Source organism: Haemaphysalis longicornis, unplaced genomic scaffold (assembly GCF_048455015.1).
Source record: "Haemaphysalis longicornis isolate Haplotype H1 unplaced genomic scaffold, Haemaphysalis longicornis Haplotype H1 scaffold_3, whole genome shotgun sequence".
Classification (NCBI taxonomy): Eukaryota; Metazoa; Arthropoda; class Arachnida; order Ixodida; family Ixodidae; genus Haemaphysalis; species Haemaphysalis longicornis.
The window spans coordinates 172,487,680-172,509,590 of NW_027526335.1; the positions used below are offsets into that span (position 1 = coordinate 172,487,680).

Here is a 21,911-nt window from a genome sequence, read left to right on the forward strand (position 1 = left end):
AAAACCTAGCGTAAATGAGCAAACAATCCAACATCCTGAATTTGCACAAAAGTGCATAATTGGCAGAGGTAACACACTTTAAGAAGAGAAATATGTTAACACAACAATACATTAAATATAAAGATCAAACCTTTCAAGAATAAACCCACGAAATCAAGAATATTGTTACGTGGTGGCAGAACAAATGAGATTAACGATGGTTAAGAATGATGAGCCATCTATTTACAGTATGTACCTGGCGGCCATAACCGCGCCCAGCAAGGCCGTGTGCTCCGCACTCTTTCGTCATCGTTTGTAATGTCGCCGACTTGTCCTTCTCATATCAATAGGCACCCAAACAATCAAGACTGATATAGAGTAGCCCCGAAAAGAATCTTGTAAACACCAATAAAAATGCGAAAATGGGCAAATCATACACTATGCCTTTCATCCATACCAAAATACGGTATTGGCGAGGTGAAGGCAGTTCATCGCTGTAAGAACGGGGGGGGGGGGGGGGGGCGGGGGGTACATAAGGGCGAAAATAAGCAACAAAAAATCTATAACTGGAGTACAGACCAAAGTATTTGTCTACTCATGCCGAAATCAAAGTATTCTGTCCCGTTCATTCAGAGACTCGGTTAATTTGGACATTCTTTCCCGTCCCGTGAAATCCTAAATGACGGTGTCTTGGTGTAAATGAAGGTGAAGACAAGCGGTGATAAAATCCTGCTCATTCGTAGACGATTCTCCTAATTTCTGCAAAGTTCTTGTTTCTTTTCTGTTTTTATCATCTCTATCGAGCGGTAAGCGGCCGCATCATCCGACACAAACGCGTGAAGGAAAATATATTACAAAAATATCTAAACTTTTTTACACAGGCCAACATATCAGATAAGAGTAATGGTTTAAAGCAGTACCCGCGGAAAAAAGCACAAATGTGCCGGCATATGCAACTTACACAGGTGGCATGAAGCTAAGTGGTTTAGAATTTGTTTTGAAATCGTTAATTCGTTTTAAAGGCATGAAGTCATTAAATTCAGAAACAATCAAATTGCCGAATTTGCTCGCGCCAGTGCCTAAACCAAATAGAAAGGTTCCGTAGCCTTCAATTCTGAAATCCAGGAAAATGATCAAACTTCTTCCTGAGTGCGCAGCCTAAGATTAAAAACATCCCAAAAATGCTAGAACCATCAATGGAGTAAATCCCGTGTCTCTTGCACGCTTACCGAGAAAAACTTTTAATCAACCGGTGAAACGCCAAGTTCTGATAATTTAGACATAAGTGTGCCAACTCTCTCTCCGAGTCGTCACAGGCTGAGGGGCGTTGTACGCAAGCAGCCCGAAAGCAATCCCCTCTCTTTTTCCTGATTCCTTATACTGGAATGCCCACGTGCCGGTTCTGCGGCATCGGTGACACGTAACAGCTTGCTGCAATACGGCCCGCGCCACAACAAACCGGGGGCTTCCCCGCCTGCAATAGTAGCCACCACTGCACGGGCAGCGTGGATTTGTAAAACACGCCAATCAATGGAAACGCACGCGCGTTGAAATACGTCACTTGTCCGTCATGGATTGAAGCGCTATATAAACGCGCAGCCAGAAACTGTGGACACACAAAACCCAATCGGAGCACCAGCTGAAGAGCCAAGAAAAACGTGAGTTGAAACGCCGGATGGTATATGATACTCCCGCGGAGTATATCCTGATAAGTATTGCGTCAGCGCAGTTAGGATTTGACAAACCAATGAAGGTTATGGTGGTACAGGTATGTTACTGTTACAGTGCTGATGCCAAGAATTTGCCTTGGCAGATACTTTTTGTAGCGCATTTTCGGTTTTCATTAAGGATAATATGCTTGTTAGCTATTTCTGCGCTCGATGTTGGTTCGGAGCGTAATACTACAACAAAAATGCCCTCTGGTCCGGCGTTCTTTCGTTATGTGTACCGTTTGTGTTGGTCTTCAGCAGAACAAAAGGGCAATATTGTTCCGTACTCTTTACATTTTTGCTTTTCGGTAGAACCGAGGAAATCGTGCTGAAACATGATGCCCCATGATTCGTACAGCGGAACTGCAAAATTCGGCATTAAAAAAGGCATTAGGCCATTTAAAATAGAGGTGCTACGGTCATGAGCTATGCTGCTGATGGGCTACGTGTTTTATCGGCGTTTGTGACTATAGCCTGTCTACAGCCACAGTCAGACCTATACAAAGCCCACAGGTATTTAAAAAAACTCAACGCTTTTCTAGCCCAACTGGACCAAACAAAATAACCAGCAACTTATAATTGAGACGGAAGTAGGGCATTTCAGAAAAGTATTGCTAGATGGAAAACCGTATTCTTATCGAAAGATTAGCCAGATAAGTGCATACATGGCGCAAAATGTTTGTTTTAAACTTTTTGGAATAAAGAAGCAGAGGCTTGGACACATATTAACTGCATATATAACTAAGAAGTGTCACGCACACTGCTGATTAGTTATTTGGACATAGATACATCCGTTAATTTTATCTTCAGTGTCCATACCTCCATGTGATGATGAGTTATTTGTAACGTTGTGTTAGTAATGTTTTTTGTTGTTCACTTGGCAGAAAGAGCGTGGGCATGAACTACCTGTCTGGATAAATTAGCATCACATCCACTTTTGATGAAGGAGAACCATACATAGTATCAGAAACTGTCGCTACTGTTCTTGAGTGCTCTTTGACGGGGCGGGTGCTGTTGAACCAGCAGGCAGTTTTTTGAACTTGCAAAGCTCATCAAATTGATTAATATAAAATATTTACAACAGGCTTTTACATGTTTTCTTTTGAGTTTTAAACTAGTATTTTTTTCCTTCCTTCACGCAGGGGAAAATTCAGCCATGATTTCGGTTAACACCAAGACCATCCTCGTCACCCTCATGGTGTTGGCGGCCCTGTGCAGCCTGGCAGCCGCCCAGTTCGCAGGCGGCTATGGCCGTGGCTTCGGCGGTGGCCGTGGATTCGGCGGAGGCTTCGGGCGTGGATTCGGAGGAGGCCGTGGATTTGGAGGAGGCAGAGGGTTCGGAGGAGGCCGAGGATTTGGCAGCGGACGTGGGTTCTACGGATAAACCACGCTATGTCGACCGAGCATAGCAGGAGACAAACACTAGCTGCCCATGAATCACAAAACTTCACCACAAGAATCATCATCCTTCGGGAAATAAATTATTTTTTTACTTTCACGACTGTCTCATCCCGACTTAATGACTGTGTTTAGCTAATACGAAAACACTAACATTCCCACAATGACTCTGAAAGTTTCACAGATTTTGCAATGTTCTGCAAGATGGTCGCGGATTTAACTACAGCCGGGTTCAGATGTAGCAAACTTTACTGAAGGCGATAGCCTTTCTTGGGCTACTTAAATGCGAATATTTTGGTTTGTCTGTCTGGTTGCATGTCCGTTCGTCGACTCATCCGCCCGGCGAAAAGTTTAGAAGAATGCATGAACCAGACGTTTATATAAGCAAATCATTTGTAAACTACTGAATCTGGTGGCAGCGTTTATATTAGTCAACATCACTGACTCCCCAAAATATTAGGCATATATGAGGCAAGAAATTATTGCATAGGTTTCATTACCATTGCTCTGCCAATTAAATAAAAACGGCTGCTTAATTTCCTAGTTTCAAGTAAGAAATACGCCTTGAAAAAAATGTTCTCATATTTAAATCCAAAAAGCGCTCGCAGTGCCCTCTCACGGCAGTGTCCTAAGTTAAAAAGTAATCAAATGTTTCAGTGCATTGCACGAGAAGTGGAACGCGGCAAAACTGAATGGACATGAGCAAATTTGTAACGTGTTTACCGTGGATGGAGCGAAACGGGAGGTGAAAAGTGTGAGAGGTGACGCGAAAGACATGAGAGGCATTTACGAGGAAGAGGCGGCAGAAGACTGTCGCTTTTTCCAAGACATTTGCATTAAAAGGAGTCGATATGGGACCAACTTCTTTTACCGCAGTTACCTTATTTTTAATTATCCCAAGCGTCGAACCTTTGAGTGCAATCCGTCGGCAATACTTCCAGCAGTCTCAATACCAGGGACCAGAATTCCCGGCTTATTTTCGCATTCAAACAAAACAAAGGTTGATAAAAACAGGTAATGACGCGTTGTTGCACCTTACGGCATATCTAGAAAATTGTCGCAACTCTATAAAGGTGTACTGGACCAAAAATATGGTTCCGTCATCATGTATATAAGTTTAAATTTATAATTTGTTACCACCATTAGTGAGAACAGACGGTAATTTTTCCACAAAAAAATGTTTAACGGCCGTTTAAAAGACCTCATTTGTTGCTTCAGGTAAACATTCTAGATTTTTTCCCACCGAATCTGACACATACAGAAACATGGCATAACGCCACCAGTCTGTGCTCGGTTACTTAGCCGCGTGCAGACACTCACTCATATCGAAGGTTAGCGTTTCTGAGTACGATGATTGAGAGTTGCACCGCAGACAGGGAAAACCGCAACCGGTTACGAAAGTAGGTCGGCGTGAAATCTTCGAGCCGTCAAATGCGCATTTTAATCGCGCTCTAACCGCTGTGCTTGTGGTGTAGTGGTCATCACATCCGCCTAACACGCGGAAGGTCCCAGGTTCGATCCCTGGCAGGCACACTTTTATGCTGTTGGTGCCACAAGGGATCATACAATTAAATATCATAAATTTCGACTCACCTTTACATAATATAGGCGCTGCAAAATTTATGGAACCAAATACTCTGTTCTTGTTCCTTGCACGCCTCATTACTTTGCGTAATTACCCTCAATTAAGAGGACCGGAATTCGAACTTCAGGAAACGGCATGGGTAGCAGTACAAGGTAGTAGTGTAAGGTTCGCGCAGTATAAGGTTCGTTTATACATCTGGCCAGGGCACAGGTCCTTCAGGAGTTATTTCGTAATACAAATATCAGGACACATGTGTGGGACGGATGAAGTACGGGTTAAAGGGTACACTTATTTTTACACAAAGGCATACTTCTGAACTTATCGTTTCCTACTCAGAAAAAAAACACTCCTGTATAATTATAAAAGACAGAGATGAAGATAGTATTATACTTCTTTTGTATTTCAGCGACTTCACATTCTAAAAATAGGTGTTTATGCTACGTCACGGTACGCATTTCAATGTAAATGCAAGCACGTGACTGACTCTTGGATACAAGGGAACTGTGAAGAGAAATACAGCAATTTATCGTGCAAACAGAGAACCAAAATTATGGCACTTGATGAAAAACAGCTTCTCGGTGTCTGTTATTCCGACAGTTCACATTGGAGCACAGTGTTCGTCCAAAAAACTTCTATGTGTACCAGAACCTGACGTCTTTTCCTACTACATCGCAATACTGATACTGAGGAAGCAAAGTTTCTTTGCAGGTAAACTTTTAAATATTTGTCTCCTCACTTTCGGCTTGACAACCAATTTTGTATTTCGCCAGTGCGACAAATATATTTGAACGTTCAATGTGCAGACCACACGGGGACGACAGAAAGAAGACGAGAGAATGCGCAACTTCCAACTAACTTAATTAGAAAGACGCGACTTTTTACGAACACCAAATCATCACGCCACCTTACACTATCTTTCAGACGACACTACTGGAAAGCGTGTTCACACTATTCAGTCATTACAAAGCACCAGCTTGTCTTAAAAAGTACACTTCTTCCTCGGTGACGGCGAGGGAGGGCATACTCACGCAATTATCACTGGCTCGTGTGATCTCATGAGTCTCAATATTCTCCCGAGTCCGCTGAGTCCTGTGTTTGCCGATAATGCTGCTCTTATCAAACAAAGACGCGTGCAACCATGGTCACGGCGGTGGGCGGCCAAATGTCCACTTGTTACGTTACGTACATCGCTGGCACGCTCACGCAATAGTTCATTGAGGCAACGCCCAGTCTGCCCAAGATACTTCTCGCCACAATTCAATGGGATGACATAGACCACGCTCTCACTCCAGTCAACGAACGTGACCTTGTGTTTAACATCACATGCACGTTTGACAGTGGTACGATAACTCTTTTTGCGTAAAGCGGCCAGTTTCTGCGGCGCTGAAAGGATAATGTTCACGTGTGACCTTTCCCCAATCTTTTTGAACTATTTTGAGTTTAAGGTTTTCTTTGAGAACATTTCCGTCTCTGAGTACTCGGAAGGACGAGTGGGCCAGCCAGCCATATTGGACACTGGATGCTTTCTGCGAATCCGTGACCACTTGTTATTGCCCGGTATGGTGAGGGGCAGGGCAATTGCTGCTCGTGTACCTATTCAACGTCCTTAATTTCAGCGGGTACACACTCCGGTAGTTTTTGCGGGTTCGTCATCATCGCTGTTGATCGGTTCGTACCATCGTTCATGGAGACGTCTGTGAAACTGACCCCTTCCAATATCTCCAGCAGGCTGTTGGGAGCCTACGCTCTTGCCTTTCGCCTGCCAGCTTGGTACACCGTTTAGCGCAATCAGAAACCATATTCCGTAGGTCAGGAGTCGGTAACCTTTTGATTGGGAGGGCCGAATCGCATGAAGCAGACACGGCGGATTGCCGGAAGGAAAATCGAAGGGTGGGGGGAGGGGGTTTGCCGGCAAAGAGAAAAAATTGAGTGAATGTACAACAATATTTGACAATATCTGCCAATAACCTCGCTAATTGCGAAAATTGGAGACAATGTCAACTGAAAACGATCAATTTTCTCTTCTTGTCTCCCGTCTAACCCAATTTGAGCTCAAAAAATGGCGTGTCGGGCTTTATATAGGAAGTAAACGGGAGGGCTGAGGGTTCTGACGAAGTGCTAAGGGCTGCATGATACTGCCACGCGGGCGGAATGTGGCCTGCGGGCCGCGGGTTGCCGAACCCTACCGTAGGGAACCACACATGACCGTGACTCATCGAGCCATCTCTAGGCTCCTTTGAGCCTTTATGCACCTGCTTTTTACGCTCTGTCTAACGCACTCAGGCTGTCCTGTTTTGTGGTAAACAAGTTGCGTATCTTTTTATCACTCGCATGAACCAGGTTTAAATGCTGCAAGGGGCCGCTTTTTTATTCTTATTTGTTTGTGGTTCTTGAAGATCATTTGGTGTTACGCCTGGTATCTTTTTATGAGAGATTTGTACATTAAAAATCGTAACGGGAAACCTGGCGAGGGGCGAAGCATGCAATGTATAACGGTATTCTTGGCGTCTTGGGATTTTTGCCTGTGGAGGAGAAGCCATTGGGGGGCGGAGGTATACATCTTTACAGTAAGTCCCGTGCCTTAAGCGCGAAACGCTCTTGCGCGAGGCGTTGGAAGCGAGCTTCCCGGTGTACTCTTCCCACGGAGACGAAATGTTATAGCGCGAGGCGTTGTGAAATGAGTGTCCCGGTGTGTTCTTTCAGTGCGCGTTATGTTCTGGGGCGGTATTCTCGTAATTGTCCCTTTTGAAAACGTCCCTTTTGAGCCCCTTTCATCGTGACGTACTTCCGGTTAAGCAGTGGGCCTTTGATTAAGATACCGTAACTGTTCTTGAAAACGCATTTTGAAGAACTAAAACGGTATCAGAGTATCTTTCATGTGTTTATTTGAACGTATTTTGAAAAACTAAACGCGATGAAATTTTTTTTTGTTACGACGTTGAAAGTTTGTATGCTGCTATGTGTATGCGTAAGGTACCAATAAAAGGTCATAAATGTCATGCGCAGTGCTTGTGTAATTTTGGTCGTCTGCTCGACAGCTATCAAGCTCGCAGACGATCGCTTATTTCATTGCACCTGCGGACCGTTAGCTAGCTCGCAGACAATCCTTTATTTCACTGTGTGGTGGCGGCGTATGATGCACAGCCTCACGGAGGGCTTAGACAGCGATATCGCTTCTTCGTTACCGGCCGCTGACTGAAAGCCACCATAGCGAAGAAACTAAGGGCGCAAAACACTTGCTCCTCGACGCTGAGCCCGCGCGTCTGCCGACCAAGTTGGTCCCGGAGCTCGTCGCACAGCCACCGCACGGTCGTCTTTGAGAGGCGGAAATGCTGGCGGAATGCTTCTCGGGGCATATCGAACGCGTCTACATTGCTTCTCGACCGCTTGTTCCGTCGGCGAGCCAACAACATGGCGATAATCGGCACATTCATGACTGCTTCCAAAAACCGTCTGTTTGAAATTCAAATCGCCTGTTCGAAGAAGCCGCGGTCAAACGCAGTAGGTCCGCCGCGCTTGCGTTGCGTCACATCCGGTTGTTTGCTTCTAGCCAATCAGGGCTCGCTCAAAAGGGACACGTTTGAAAGGGACACAAAAGGGACAAAACACGAGAATACCGCCCCTGGTGCGAAGCGTTGGAAAACGAGTGTCTCGGTGTTGTAGTACCGTGACTACATGATACTACGCCGACATGAGACGACGACGATATGAGAAGCTGAGAGCCCTAGACCCTATCGGGCTTCGCCGCTAAAAACATAATTCCGTGTTCTTTTTTCATTATTCGGTTGTCCCATTTCGGTTCTTGTTCCAAAAGTTCTAGTCTTGTTCCATTTACGTCAGTTCCAGCTCTAGCTTCGTAATTTGTTTTGTACTTTTTATTTCTTGGTCGCTTCTACGTCGGTTTCTGTTACTTTTGGTGAATATTTTCGTACATTAGCGTGATTTTACCCCGGGATAGTTGGTTTTTGTTCATATTTAACTTACGGAAGTTTCCACTTTAGCTGGGTTTCGGCTGTCAAACGTGCTCCACGCTGACACGGTCCCCTGGGGGATATGGTTTGTGCCGGTTTCAGTTTCTAGGGGAACATCTAATTCACAACCTCCTGTCAACCATGCAGCGCAATGGAACCAGATTCAGCTCAACTATGCACGTGCACGATGCGCAACGAGTATTATGCACGCGTATGCACGCGCGTAACATGCGTCAAGGCTTGCGCTGTAAGCTATTGATCTCCGCCGCGCTTTATCTGACCTTACGGTCTGCGGCGACGTTGCTTCCCTTCTTGGCAAAGGTAGGGCTAATCTATCTGTTCCCTTCGTGTGACCCGGTTGGAACAGGCCAAGAAACCTGTGATCAATGAAATTAGCTAGCTACACACCCGCCTTATTGATGCCTTGTTATCCGCAAAACGGAAGCAAAGTGGTACGTGTAAATGTAAGAGGGTATATTGCAAAACACATGAGACAAAATTAAGAAGAAAATAAAAAAGGTGAGTTTGCACTGTTTTACGAAGAATACATTGAACGTTACAGTGCACTTGCCAGCGTAACGCCATTTATTCGATACACAACGAATATATTCGGCGGTACAAAGGTGCCGCTTGTTATTAAATGGCATTTTGATACCTAAATACCGCTGTTCAAGCGTATTCCCGTTTGCTCATTCATTGCTTGCTCACGGTACACCAAACTTAGCAAAATTAGCCGAGCACGTATACAATGTAATATAAAAACCGGTGACGCAGACTGAAAAGGAACACTTGAGACAGCACTCTATTTATAAGTGTTGTCGTCCACAGCTTTCATCTTCTAAAGCTCGTACAAATTATGGTTATCAAACTTGAGCAGCTCGAATACCGCACATTAAACGCACACCGCACCCTTCTCTCGTTTGCGAAAGGAAGGATATCAAATCAGACATTCTAGAAATGCTTTCAGGAAACTGTAGCTTACGAAGACCAAGCAGTAGGGTGATATAGTTCACTAATTGTCTTGAAATCTTTAGTGGCTCTGGGTTGTATTGTTGCTTGTATTTAGTTGATGGCAAGGCGTGTTCTAGTAGTCACACACCTTGCCTTCTGAGGCGTAAAACCTAAGAGTGACATGTACTCTTAGTTTTGCTTTGACATACTCAAGCTTACTTCATACAAACGTTTTGGTTCAATTTTTATATTTTATGTCGTTTCTCTGTTTTTATTACCTTCTCTGAGCTTTCTTTTCGGTGAGGGGTTTTCTATTTTTGTCCCTGCTGTGGTTCCCCTACTTAAATGGTGGCGTATGTAAAAATCACTGCTTGTTTTATTTGCGAGAGATAGCCCTACGGCATATCAGGAAGTTTTAAAGCTGCAACATTGCATAGGTTTCCCGCAAACATCTAAAAAGAGACCGGTGACAGGGTCCCCATATCCAACGCTTAAGATCTGGGGATCTCCTAGGTTAGGTCCCTGTGCTTCGGAGGTGTTGAATTTGGGCGTTTCTGAGACCTGAGCAAGTCCAAAACAGTTGTTTATCGTCAGCGTCTGGTGCAGGAGTCACAGAAGGACCAGGTGTTCGCAAAGAGGCGTGATATCGGACAGGCGAAGCGTGAGTAACTGTTGGGGATAACGCCACCCCAACTCTATACCTACGCAGCAAGACCTCCTCCCAGCGAGTGAGCCCACTGGTAAGGTCAGTTCCACACGGTGGGAGTAAAGCACGTGTGGCGCGGCGGAGGTTCTTTTTTTACGCCAACCGTTGTTCTACGGTAGATTTTGGAAGGAGTGGTTGTGACAATGGGAGGCCTCTTCGGTGGCACGCACGATCTGCGGCAGTGTGGGCAGGAAGCATGTCCCGGCGAATCCACAAACCATGGACAGGGCATGAGTAGGCGTCCATAATCGCATGAATACATGCAGCCTAGCTTGTACACCACGCAATGGGCCGTAAATCCCAAATCGCTGCTGTTTAGCCTGTGAAAATGTCCAACTTTACCCCACTAGTCACTGTAGATGCAAGCGCCTTCAGACAATCCCGAATGGCAGTACGTTCTGCTAGCAGACCAGGTAGAGCACGGAGGGTCTCGTACACGCAGCTTTGGTTCAAGGCAGGGTAAGACGGACACTTCAAGGTCGGGGTGACGACTGCCCCTGCGTCCACGAAAGCCTGGACAACCGGTTGCGCTACAGGCGCCCTGTCAAGGACACAAAGGACGGTGTCCGGCGGTTGATGTAGGCCCGAGGTACGGATATGGAGCCTTTTAATTCCTTTTAAGATTCCGTGTTCCCCCCTCCCCCCAAGAATAAAGAAAAATAAAGTGGGGAGCCTTGTCAGAGGGTTATTGTCCGTCACCGCATAGTAGAAACAGGGAGGCCTAGCGGCAGAAAACGCTGGCGTCATTTTGCGTGGCTGGCCCATGTGCCCTACGAGAGCTGCCTCTTCTGGCGGACGGAACGACGCTGACGAATGATTTCATCGAGCGTGTTTAATTGGAATTCTGCTTGCAGCTGCGGGGAGGCCAGTGAGGGTGCGCATGGCGGCCCTATTAATAGTCTCAAGCCGATCCTCGTCCACTTACGTCATGTGATAGAACTGTGCCTGGCACATGAGCCTTGGCTGTAGTACGGAACGCACTAGGACACGGGCAATCGTCCAGCGGGTTCCGCGCGACTTCCTAGAGAAGAGGCGAACAAGGTGATGCAGTTTTCCGGATTTCTGCAGAGCAGATCATAGCCACTGAGCTGCCGACCCTGAGGCCGATATGTTTAATTCCAGAACCGAAGGCGTCCGACAATGGGAAATGCAGTACCATTAAGCTCTAGCACGACCGGCGAAACTACAAGGGAGAGGCGGCCCCAAGCGTTGGCAACTGGAAGTGCAGAAGTCTTTTCTTGAGATCGGGTGAGGCCCACATACTCACACCATTTCTGGCAGTCTGTTAACGCTTGCTGCAGGCACTCCGCTTGTCTTGGCAGGTCGGGATGGAGTGTCCATACACTAATGTCATCCGCGTACACGAGGAAATACGGGTCTTGAATAGTGGCCAGGTGCCAGGGTAGCGGCAGCAAGACGATGTTGAAAAGTAGCGGAGGCCGAACAGATCCTTGTGGCAGACCTGCGCTGCTTTACGCCTAATGTTTGTGTGTTGTTCAATTCATGTTAATACTGTAAACCTCTATGGACTCCCTATGTTTCAACCGCTATTTTCTAAAATTTCATTTGTTCTCAAGGGAGAATCGCTTCCGTCAGGTGCACGAGTACATTTTGCTTTCCTTTACAAAGTTTTACCTTTTTAGGGTAAAGCCGGAAATAACAAAGGAACACTTGTGCTCAAGAGTACTCCCATCTTACAAGCACGATATCGTATTAACGCGATAGCTCCCAGCTCTGAGGAGTGTTTTGCTTGATAATAGTCGTTTTTGTGTATAGCTAAATACCCTCAGCTAAAAAGCAGTTTTAGAGCCCTGACTTAAAGGGACACTCAAGTTACATGTAAACATTGCGGGATTACTAGCGCAAATTGTAGTCCGGAGTCCCCAGGCCATGTTTCGACCACTCCGAGAGCGTTTACGCAATTTTATTTAGTAGAAAAATTAATTTGAAAATGCTGTCCTCCTCTCTTTACGCTCGCCCATTTTCTGTGGCGTTTTCGTGTGACGTCGGGAGGAGCCGAGCTTGCAATTGGCTGCGCTACTGCACGGCTCCCCGGCCTTCAGGCAGAGTCAGTCGGCCCAGCGTTTCGTCCGCCGGCCTCCGACGGGTCGTCGCAATTCGTTCGCTCAGTTGAAACGAAGCCAGGACACGTTTGTGAATGGAAGAATGTGCCTTTCTTTACTTGGTTAGTTTGTACACTGTATCTAGCTCCAAGTCAAGGGCGCTTCACACAAGCGCTGCACAAGCGCACATGCGACGCTTCGCCGGCTGGTACGCCAGTAGGAAAATATGAGGCCTCTTGAATGCGGGAGAAGAGTCAGCGAAGTCAATATAGGTACTGAGGAAATGAAATCAACTGATATTTTTACCGTACAGCGTAAAACTAGGGTGCGGGAAGCACTTTTTTGCGCTGGGCGAACAAGCACAGCGGTCAGCAGCACGACTACGCATCTGGGAACGCTTTTCCGTCTAAGAAATGCAATTGCTAGACGTGATATACTGTGGAAACTTGGAGGATGCTTACTGCACGAGCACAAAACAACAAATAGTCACCGAAGCTGCTTTAAATGGCAAAACTAAATAAAAGTGTAAACTGATTATACAATATATACCTTATATTACCAAGGTCTTCAGAGCCCGCCCCGTGGCCGAGTGGTCTAGAGCGCTGGGTATGTCAGTCCAATTGTTTTGCAAATCGCGAGTTCGAATCCCCGCAGGTGCGTGCTTTTTATTTTTATAAGTTAACTTTTTCGTTTTCCGCCGATGTTTTGTATACTGAGTTCACCTTTTTTTGGGCCGCAACGTTCATTGCTCCACGAACTAGTTCACAGAACGCGCGCAGGCTGGCACTGGCGTGCTAGCGAGTTCTCATTGGCGTGCTGTTGTTATAAGCTCCGACTTCTTGCGGGCAGTGGGCACAGGCCAGATCAGCAGACCCTTGGCCTGGTGCGAACACGCTTTTTACGATATATGCATGAGTGAGGCAAGCTCCACATATAGGAGAAAAGCGCATGACATTTGAGCGTCTGCGGGGACGCGGAGGGCGTTCATGCACTGCGTAGGCCTCGGCTAGTGAATGCTACGATTCCAAGCCGTCCTGGGAGGCTTGTCTTACGCATTTTACAGCCGACAACATGGCAGAACCGCGGTACAATGATTACTGATATATTGAGAATGCCCATCCAACAACGCCATCGGTTGTGTTTTACAGAACCGACACCGAAACCGAAACTTGTTTGATTGCTAACCTTGGGCATCGTCCAATCACGGTGCTCCCTCCTCCCAACGTCACAGCTTTAGTTGGTGCGGCCGCCGCAAACCGCGCATAGTAGTTTTTCTTGTTTCGCGCTGTGTAAAATAATTACCTATTTGTCAACCGGATAAACGATGAAAAGTGGGCTACTTTGAGCCAGTCTACGCAGTGCAAGCAAAAACGGGAGATTGACAAATTCACTTCAGTGTCCCTTTAAGGTCACTACGTACCGACAAGACGTGCTCGGTCCCTCGCAATAGGAGCAAAAATATTACAAGCTCTTTTATTTTATCCGCAACGGAAGCCATTTTCAATTCGAATAATGAGGGTTGAAAACAACAAAACTGAACAGTAAGAACAGCCAAATACGGTTTGGAAGCAGTAGTGAATGTAATCAATGTGATGCTTAAAAGTCCGTGATTGTAGTTTGCCTTTTGTCCTCAAAAGTGACAGCCATTACTTTTTGCTATAGCGAGTGAACATAGTGGAAAGCCTCTTCTTTGCCTGCTCGAAAATTGAAGAAGAGACTGCCGGCATTCAATTCGGTCATGCTTTCCGAGCGGAAGGCCCCACTGGAGCTTCACCCTCCGTCACGTTGTCGTCAGTAGCAGCGCCATGTTCGGCGCCTCCGACCGCACAAATGATGTCCTAGCCTGACAGCGCACCAGACACAATTCATGGTACTCAGAAAATTGCTGGTAGTCTACTGGTGACGTAGTCCGTAAAAAACTACATCTTCCAAAAGTGCCGCCAATGGAGCGCTCGGTTTATTTTACCCCATTTTACCTTCTCTAACAACCCCCCCTACCCCCGCTGTCGGCGCATCCTGGTGTGCGAGATACGTGTGCGTGTTTCGACCCATTTGTCGGCACCAAATTGACGGCGCTATGGCACGTAATTTTAATTAGTCCTGACAGAACCTACTCGCGTTCGAATTATGGGGTTTTTTACAGCGAAGCTTCTTGTTGGTCGGAAAATTTTGTGCCGTAAACAAAAAAACCCAGGGTGGCCCCAGCAGTTCTCACTCAAGACGCCGAGCGCATGCGTGAGGCAAATCAGGCGTGGAGCAGAGAGCTCATTGTTCATGTCAAGAAAAAACCACAACGCATGTACCAAACCCGCATGAGCCCTCGCCCCCCCCCCCCCCCCATGTGTTCTTGTAAAGATTAGGCTTGCAGCTGCTCTCGAAAGGGTATGACGTCTACAGGCTTGACGTCTATACAGGGCTAGCGCATTATTAGGGTATGCAGGACCCAGCCGTTCTCGCCCAAGACGCCGAGCACACGCGTCATGACCCAGTATTTGCCGCCAGAGAAGCCGAGTGCAAGTGACAAGCCCGCTGAGACAAGGAGGAACATTTCATACCCTCCCCAAATCATATCCTTCCCAGCATGTGCGGGGTTACAGCAGCTGGGTTAACGTCCACTTTCGCGGAGCGCGATGGCGTCTATTTTTTTTTTTGTACAGATACTCTTATAGAGCCTGGCTGAATAAAATCGTACAGTTCGGTGTATCCACAAATTCGAGGTATGGAATTCGGAATTAACAAGTTTTCACTATGTTTTAATGCAGACAAATGACCAAAATAGTGGTTGCAAGAGGGATTCCGTCAAGTATGACTGCACGGTGAAATTACTGCGCGAAATCTTTCAACAAAAATCGAACACATTTAGGATATGTTATTTGTAACAAGAAAAATAGTTTCGCCTAGTTCGGTAAATATCCGCACCCTTTTCCGTATTACAATTAAACATATACTTTTTGTTAGGAAGCCTTGGAGGTGAGTTATTACGGGAGGGTCTTTACCAGCCTTAGAGCTGAGATTTGTGAACGGGTGGTTGAGAGTTTCCGGGATATCTCCTGATATTTAGGAGTGTTGAATAATATTAGGCCGGTCGTAATGATGATTTTTACTTTTTTACTGGTGCAAGACCATCGTAGGACAAGGGGGAGCCAAAGAATACCGAATGAACTGCTGCGGGGCGAAAGCAAAGCCCGATGGTTAAAGTAACAGAATGTTTAAAAATGATGGCAGGTGTATAGGGGAAGGTTGTAGAATGAAACTGTTTAAACGATAAATATGATGACTGGGGCATATACCAGTTGAGACTATTGGTGGTATAAATGAGGCGTAAGCTTTGGTGTTAAAGTTGGGGTTTATCAGTTCATCAAAGGCGTTGATAAGCTGCCACGCTATGACGTCATGAACCGTTGCAGCATGGAGTTTCGTATCGGTGAAAGTGGTGTCGGGAGACGGGTTGGGGTTGCCTATTGTTTTTGAGCTGAAAAATAACTAGTACTAAGGCTTATGGGAAACGGCCAACACACTCGAGGATGTCTTTCCTGACCTAGGTCATAAAAAGTCTTGGAGAACCGTGTTTGTGCATGCGCCAATCTCTAAAACTGGCGCACACACACAGTAAGTAAAAGTGGTCTAAAGTGGTTTTTCTAGCTGAATATGCTCCTTTTTCAGTCATAATGAGGAACTCTACCTGAGCTGCTGTTACCCCATCATGGAGTTGCGAAGTGCAACTTGCAGTCGAAGTGGTCATATCCTATATTCTTCCTCTCTGATAACCTTAACCCTAATAGGATTTGGCCGTCCTTCCATTATAATATTTACGTCAAGCTCTGGTTAATTCAATTCAATATTCAAGCTCTGGTTAATATTTACGTAATCGTGTTAATATTGCGAATCACGCGCTATTAATGGTTTGGAGGCATGTTGGTTTAAGAGCCGCTTCAGTGCTTCCGACGTTGACGAGGGGCCATTTATTATTTTCCATTTACTGCTCCCGGATTAGAAAAAAAGCGAAAAGCTAGAATCGCTCAGGCACTAAAATACCCGTAAAGCAATCATGTACAACATTGCGCTCTTTTACTCTTCTCATTGGTGACGGACCCTCGCATCATCCTTTTAAGGCATGAAAGACCGTTAGCTAAGACGAGTGATTCGTAACGCCACGGCATGGGGTAAAAAAAAAAACCGACAAATACAAAACCAGAAAAAATAAATAGGAAGAAACAAAACACTTCGTCGCTGTGTGAAGTGATGCCAAAATGAAAAAAAATGCACCTCATTCTTAGTTCAAAGAAGTTGCATCGTGATCGTTATTGCTGCACTTGACTCATCCAATATCACACGCCGGGGCTTTAAGAAAGTTTCGGGGCTGGTATTAGTCAAATCCATATGATGATAATGATAACGTCAACCCAAAAGTACAAGCATTTAGAGCACTCAAGTGAGCCTATTTTTGACATTTCCAAAGGCTTTAAATATTAAACGGTGATGTGCAAAACAAGGAGGTCTCACACGGCATAGCTACGTCTGGGGAATGATGAGCGTGTTGCTGTTGCCCTACCGTTGTTCGTATCCCCTAACGTTGTTTGTGTAGGTCTACATGTGCTTTTCCCTTCGCGGTAAAACACGCGTCGCCCCGTCCTCGATGACAATCTGCCGCAGTGCGCGTTTAGCCGTATTACCCCTTCAGCCATGAAACAGCTGTGAGCCGAACCCCACATTTATTCGTGATGCAGCTCTGAGTCGTTGCACATTTATCTGTACGAAAGCTGACGACATTGACGACACTTTATGGCGTGTAGCATGCCTTGCCGTAATAGGACTGTCCGCTGTAATGCGGCTGTAACTTAGAAACTCTGGAGGCCCCAAACGAACAACTCAAGAGAGCACTTCTTCTTATACGAGAGCAGTACTTTAGCTACTTATTCCATCAAATTGAAAGCACTGAAATAAATGAGATAATCGGAAAATTAGTAAGCAGGCCGAGCGAGGATAGGAGTCTAAAACAGTGATCATTTAAAAGCGGCAGTACTGCGGGAGAAAAAGAAAGGAAACACAACTGAGTAAAAACTCGTCTAATATCTCAGCATAAAAAAAGGCGGACCCATTTATGCCCTTGCGTAATAGAGTTAATTATCTTCGGTAGTGATGTAATAAGTAATACACATCGGGCTTATTTGCATTCGATTCCGAGGCGTGCAACTCTGCCTAAAATTAGTCAATCATCAGGCGAGGTCACCTTTCGCAGGCTTTCCGAGAAAATGTTTTACCAATTACCGAGTATGTTGCCAAGTGCCAAAGATGTAGCCATAAGGGCCCTCCCCCTCTTTCTCCCCGCATACAACGTGGCTCAAGCCTCAGTCACGTTTTACGAAAGCAGCCGGTAGGCAGTGCTATTGCTTTTCCTTTTTCCTTTACCTGGACGGTCCGCGTGGCGGTTCAGCGGCATCGGCGACACGCAACAGTTTGTTGCAATACTGCCAGAAAGCAACAATAATTGGGGCTTTCCCGCCCGCAGGAGAAGCCGCTCCTTGCGTACGCACCGCGACCTTGTAAAAGATGCCGATGGCTTGAAACGGCCGCGCACGCTTGTGCGTCACTGGGATAGAGCGCGGCGCTATATAAATGCAGCGCCACCAGCAATGGAGCACACAATCCCCTCGGACATACAAGTGGACACTAAAAGAAAACGTGAGTTGAAATGGCGGGTAGTGCGTGATGCTAGACAATAGAGAATGCTCATATGTCTTCACCTGTGGTAGCTACGTTTTGATGATAAACGGAATTTGTATTTTAAATGAAATAATTTGCTCCATCTTGCTTTCCGAACATTTTGCCTGTGAAGTATGTTATTGGCATCACGTTCTTCGCTTGCTAACAATAACAAGATGCGTACTTGAAACCAACGCTCATGGTTTTGGTCGTCTACCTAGTATAGCCGTGCCACCCTTTCATTCGTTAACACGATTTTCATCGACATTTTATGGATTTTAGAAACGTATCTACAATATTCGATCGGTATTCTTTTCGGTTCCGAATTTGTCCCCAAAGTTGTTTTGAGCAGAGAGCAGTACATCAACCTATCGTTAGAAGCACTCGTCTTTGGTGCATTTCTTGTAAGCTATGCAATTCCAGTACATCCAATGACGCCTTACGGTATTAGACTGCTGCGCTCCACCTCACGGTGTTCAAATGATACCAACTTGACTAAATGTCCATTATTCTGATGTTTTACTGCGTCAGAAAGTACAGATTTACTAAAAAGCATCAAATAACTGGAATGCGCGCTAAGTAGCTTCCTGAGTTTATGACACGCGCAGAAAAGCGCTGCTTAAAAGTAGTAGATAGTCCACACTTCTAAACATTCTCTGTAGGTTGCCCTCAACTTCGGAGCACTTCGTTAAAAGAAATCTTGAAGACAGCCCTCACCTTCACTGGAGTCAAAAGATTACTTCGGTGGAATAACAATGATGCCACTTTTAACGCCAGCCCTAATTAAGCAAGCGATATATCCAACAAAATAAAATAAAATGTGGTAGCCGATCAAGTAATTTTCGCCGTTTAACTTTCGGTATGATTCCTGTACTTATGGTGGTTGGTTGATGCGAACGAAAATGACCGGTTATTGAAATGACTTTGTAAAATTGCGGCTGAAAGTAAAAAGTAACCATCTGAGGGAATCAGGCCGATGAAAAGGATACCGTAAGATACCCCAAGAGAAATTTAGGCAAACCGGTCTGAAACTGTACGAGTGTCTTTACTAGCCGCAGTTTGACAGCGCCATTTTTCGAGTTGATCTTGGAATGGCATGATACCGCTTAAGGTAAAAAACAGAAAATATACAGACGGATGTCTTTTAAGCAGAACTGAGGCCTTAGGGAAGCTCAAGTAGTAGAAATATAATTGCTCTAAAGCCCGGAGCATGAATGCAGTCTATGGGTACGCCATTACGAAGAATAGACAATATGACACACTCAAACGCCGCACCATGGGCAACTGGGTTTGGCAGCGGTTTCCAATTTCAGGTTTGTTTACGACGTCGCGGGTTCGTCCTACTGTATGTACACTCTTCGGATGCGTCTTTGAACTACGTAAGGGCGCGTTTGACATGCAGCATTGTCGTGCAGGTAATTTAAATTTTAAAAAATCACCATTTAATGTAATTTTGAAATGACGGCAGCAACGTTTTTCGAGAGTTTTAATTTCGGCGTGGTGTGATCTTCCAGTCTGGCGATGGGGAAAAGAGCATTTTTTCTTTATGGAACCTTTGTATACGACTCAAAGCAACAGAAACCCAGAATACCAGCAGGGTAGGGCCGACGGGAGTTCGGAATAAGCTCCGAACGTACAATTAGACAAAAGACAAAGAAGAGCTTCTTAGCTTCTTACAGTAACGGTGATAGCACGGCTTTCCAGCTACTTATTACTGCAATGGAAGCAATATTGATATCATAGCATGGTGGAATTTGTGTGTTCAAGTTATGCGAATCCCGTATATTGTAAGCGGTGTTTAGGATAGTTCCCTCCTAATTATCATAAATAAAATATAGCACATACTCTGTTAGCTGGAGAAAAATTTGTTCATTTTTGGTAGTGGTTGTTTCCATCCGCTACAAAATTTATTATTTTTGTGTGCAAGCGTTCTATTTTGGCATGTTAATTGCGGAAAATGCCCGAGAAATAACCTGCCTTTATAAGTTACCACCAGAATCAGTTTCATGAGGACCACACACTTCGCCCAAGACACTGTCAAACAAGAGCTGTTTCATTTGAGTGTTGTGGGATCAGGTTCGTAGTCAATACGACTCGCAGAGTGCAGCATTTCACATAATTTTGCCTTCGTGGATAGCGTGCACATGCACATTTCGTGCGTTTAATCTGACGTCTTGTTTCTTCACGCAGGTGAAAATCAGCCATGATTTCTGTTAACGCCAAGACCATTCTCGTGGCCCTCGTGGTTCTGGCCGCCCTGTGCAGCCTGGCAGCCGCTCAATTTGGAGGCGGCTATGGCCGAGGCTTCGGCGGTGGCCGTGGATTTGGTGGCGGACGTGGATTCGGAGGAGGCCGTGGGTTCGGGGGAGGCCGAGGATTCGGAGGAGGCCGAGGATTTGGCGGCGGACGTGGATTCTACGGATAAACCGACCTTCCATTACAGAAGGCAAACGCCAGCTCCTCTTGAAGAACCAAAAATCTCCACGGGCATTCTCACCGCCTTCATGAAGTAAATTATTATTGTTACCCCCGAAATTAGTTTCCGGGACTGTTCTATCTCAGATTAAACACTGTTGCAGCAGGTGTTTAATCAGGACAAAAACCGACGCTCCGAATTATCGCACTTGTATTCATGCATGGGAATGATTCATCACGTATTAACTCTTTCTACAAAGCAACAAAATATTCATGAGTGAAGACTTCAAGAAAGTCGGTTTGAAGCTCGCAGGACACCAGTGGCAAATTTCTATATTGGTTGATGAGATGGTTTTCATATACTAACAGGTGTATACGCCATAAATTACCTGACATTACCCGTAGGATTTCATTTTAGTAAAAATAGTGCTGCGTAGCAACGTACAGTGTGATCAAGCTGCTTTCATTTTAATATGAAACAGACAATAATATTTCACACTACTAATTTGTTACTCCTAGACATTTTTAGTTGTTCGCTGTTTTAGTGTTTAGAGGTACTATGTGCTGTGCCATGTAGTTTTGTACGTTTCTGCTTCTATAGTTAGTGAAGTCTGGCCTTCAACTTTGCGTGAGCCAGCAGGCTAAATTGCTTTAAAAATATTCACGTTACCCTCACCGGCAGAAGTTACTGACACCACTCACGCCAATTGCCGTAGCTTTAGAGAAAGCCATCGAGATAATGTTGGCTTAGCTGGTCATGCAACAACGCTTGAAACGTTCACCCGGAATGGCCATTCGAGGCTCAGTAGGCGCATTTAAGGGGTACTTATTATTTTCATAACATTATAAAACAGGCCCCTAAAAGGGAACTATAGTCAGATGGTAGTATTTGATTAGTGGTGTGTTTATGAGCTAATCCGCAAAAACTGAATAACTGTGTATGCCATTATTATGGTTCTCCGCCATGAAAAAAACACAGTTCTGCAAAACAATAAACTTTCTCAACACTGCTGTGAAACTATTTTATTCAGAGATAGTGCTTTGCAGTAGATACAAAAAAAAGAGGCAAGATCCAAGCTTCCTTTCCTTTTAAGTCATTAGGCAGGCTATTGCTTTCGCCAAGATGGTACTCGGATATTTCATGCGGCCTTTCACTGTTCAGTTTAGCAGTAGGCATTATCTAAGAAATGTGAGTGCTAAGCATATCGATATACAAACGAAATACTTTCTTTGAACACGGATGCTGTTGCATCAAAGGTATAGATATCTCTGTAACGCAGCGAGCCTCCATGTCGTTCCTTCATCAAAAGCTATGGCCTGGCCCTAGCCAGATTATGCGATCGACACATGTGGGGAAGTGACTGTATTCACAGTGCTAGACATATCGCCGCCTCTGTCCTAAACTCCTTAAATAATGACTGGATGAACCAC

General features: G+C 45.4%; 1 protein-coding gene, 1 long non-coding RNA gene and 1 other non-coding gene across 3 annotated transcripts; all 3 read left to right on the plus strand.

Annotated features, from left to right (window-relative positions):
- Positions 1 to 1,501: 1,501 nt before the first annotated feature.
- LOC144173546 (uncharacterized) lies at positions 1,502 to 3,186 on the plus strand. Its single transcript, XM_077701925.1, has 2 exons — positions 1,502 to 1,637; positions 2,831 to 3,186. The coding sequence occupies exon 2, from the start codon at positions 2,845 to 2,847 to the stop codon at positions 3,070 to 3,072; it is 228 nt and encodes a 75-aa protein (XP_077558051.1). The 5' UTR covers positions 1,502 to 1,637; positions 2,831 to 2,844; the 3' UTR covers positions 3,073 to 3,186.
- A 1,360-nt stretch (positions 3,187 to 4,546) lies between these two features.
- Positions 4,547 to 4,619, plus strand: Trnav-aac (transfer RNA valine (anticodon AAC)). The gene has a single exon. It is a non-coding gene; the product is annotated as a tRNA-Val (tRNA).
- A 13,303-nt stretch (positions 4,620 to 17,922) lies between these two features.
- On the plus strand, positions 17,923 to 20,600 carry LOC144175797 (uncharacterized). Its single transcript, XR_013323691.1, has 2 exons — positions 17,923 to 18,044; positions 20,256 to 20,600. It is a non-coding gene; the product is annotated as an uncharacterized LOC144175797 (long non-coding RNA).
- The last annotated feature ends 1,311 nt before the right edge of the window (positions 20,601 to 21,911 follow it).

Bases quoted from the DNA above. Each gene is read 5' to 3' on its own strand.
- LOC144173546 (XM_077701925.1), top strand. From the start codon at position 2,845: ATGATTTCGGTTAACACCAAGACCATCCTCGTCACCCTCATGGTGTTG.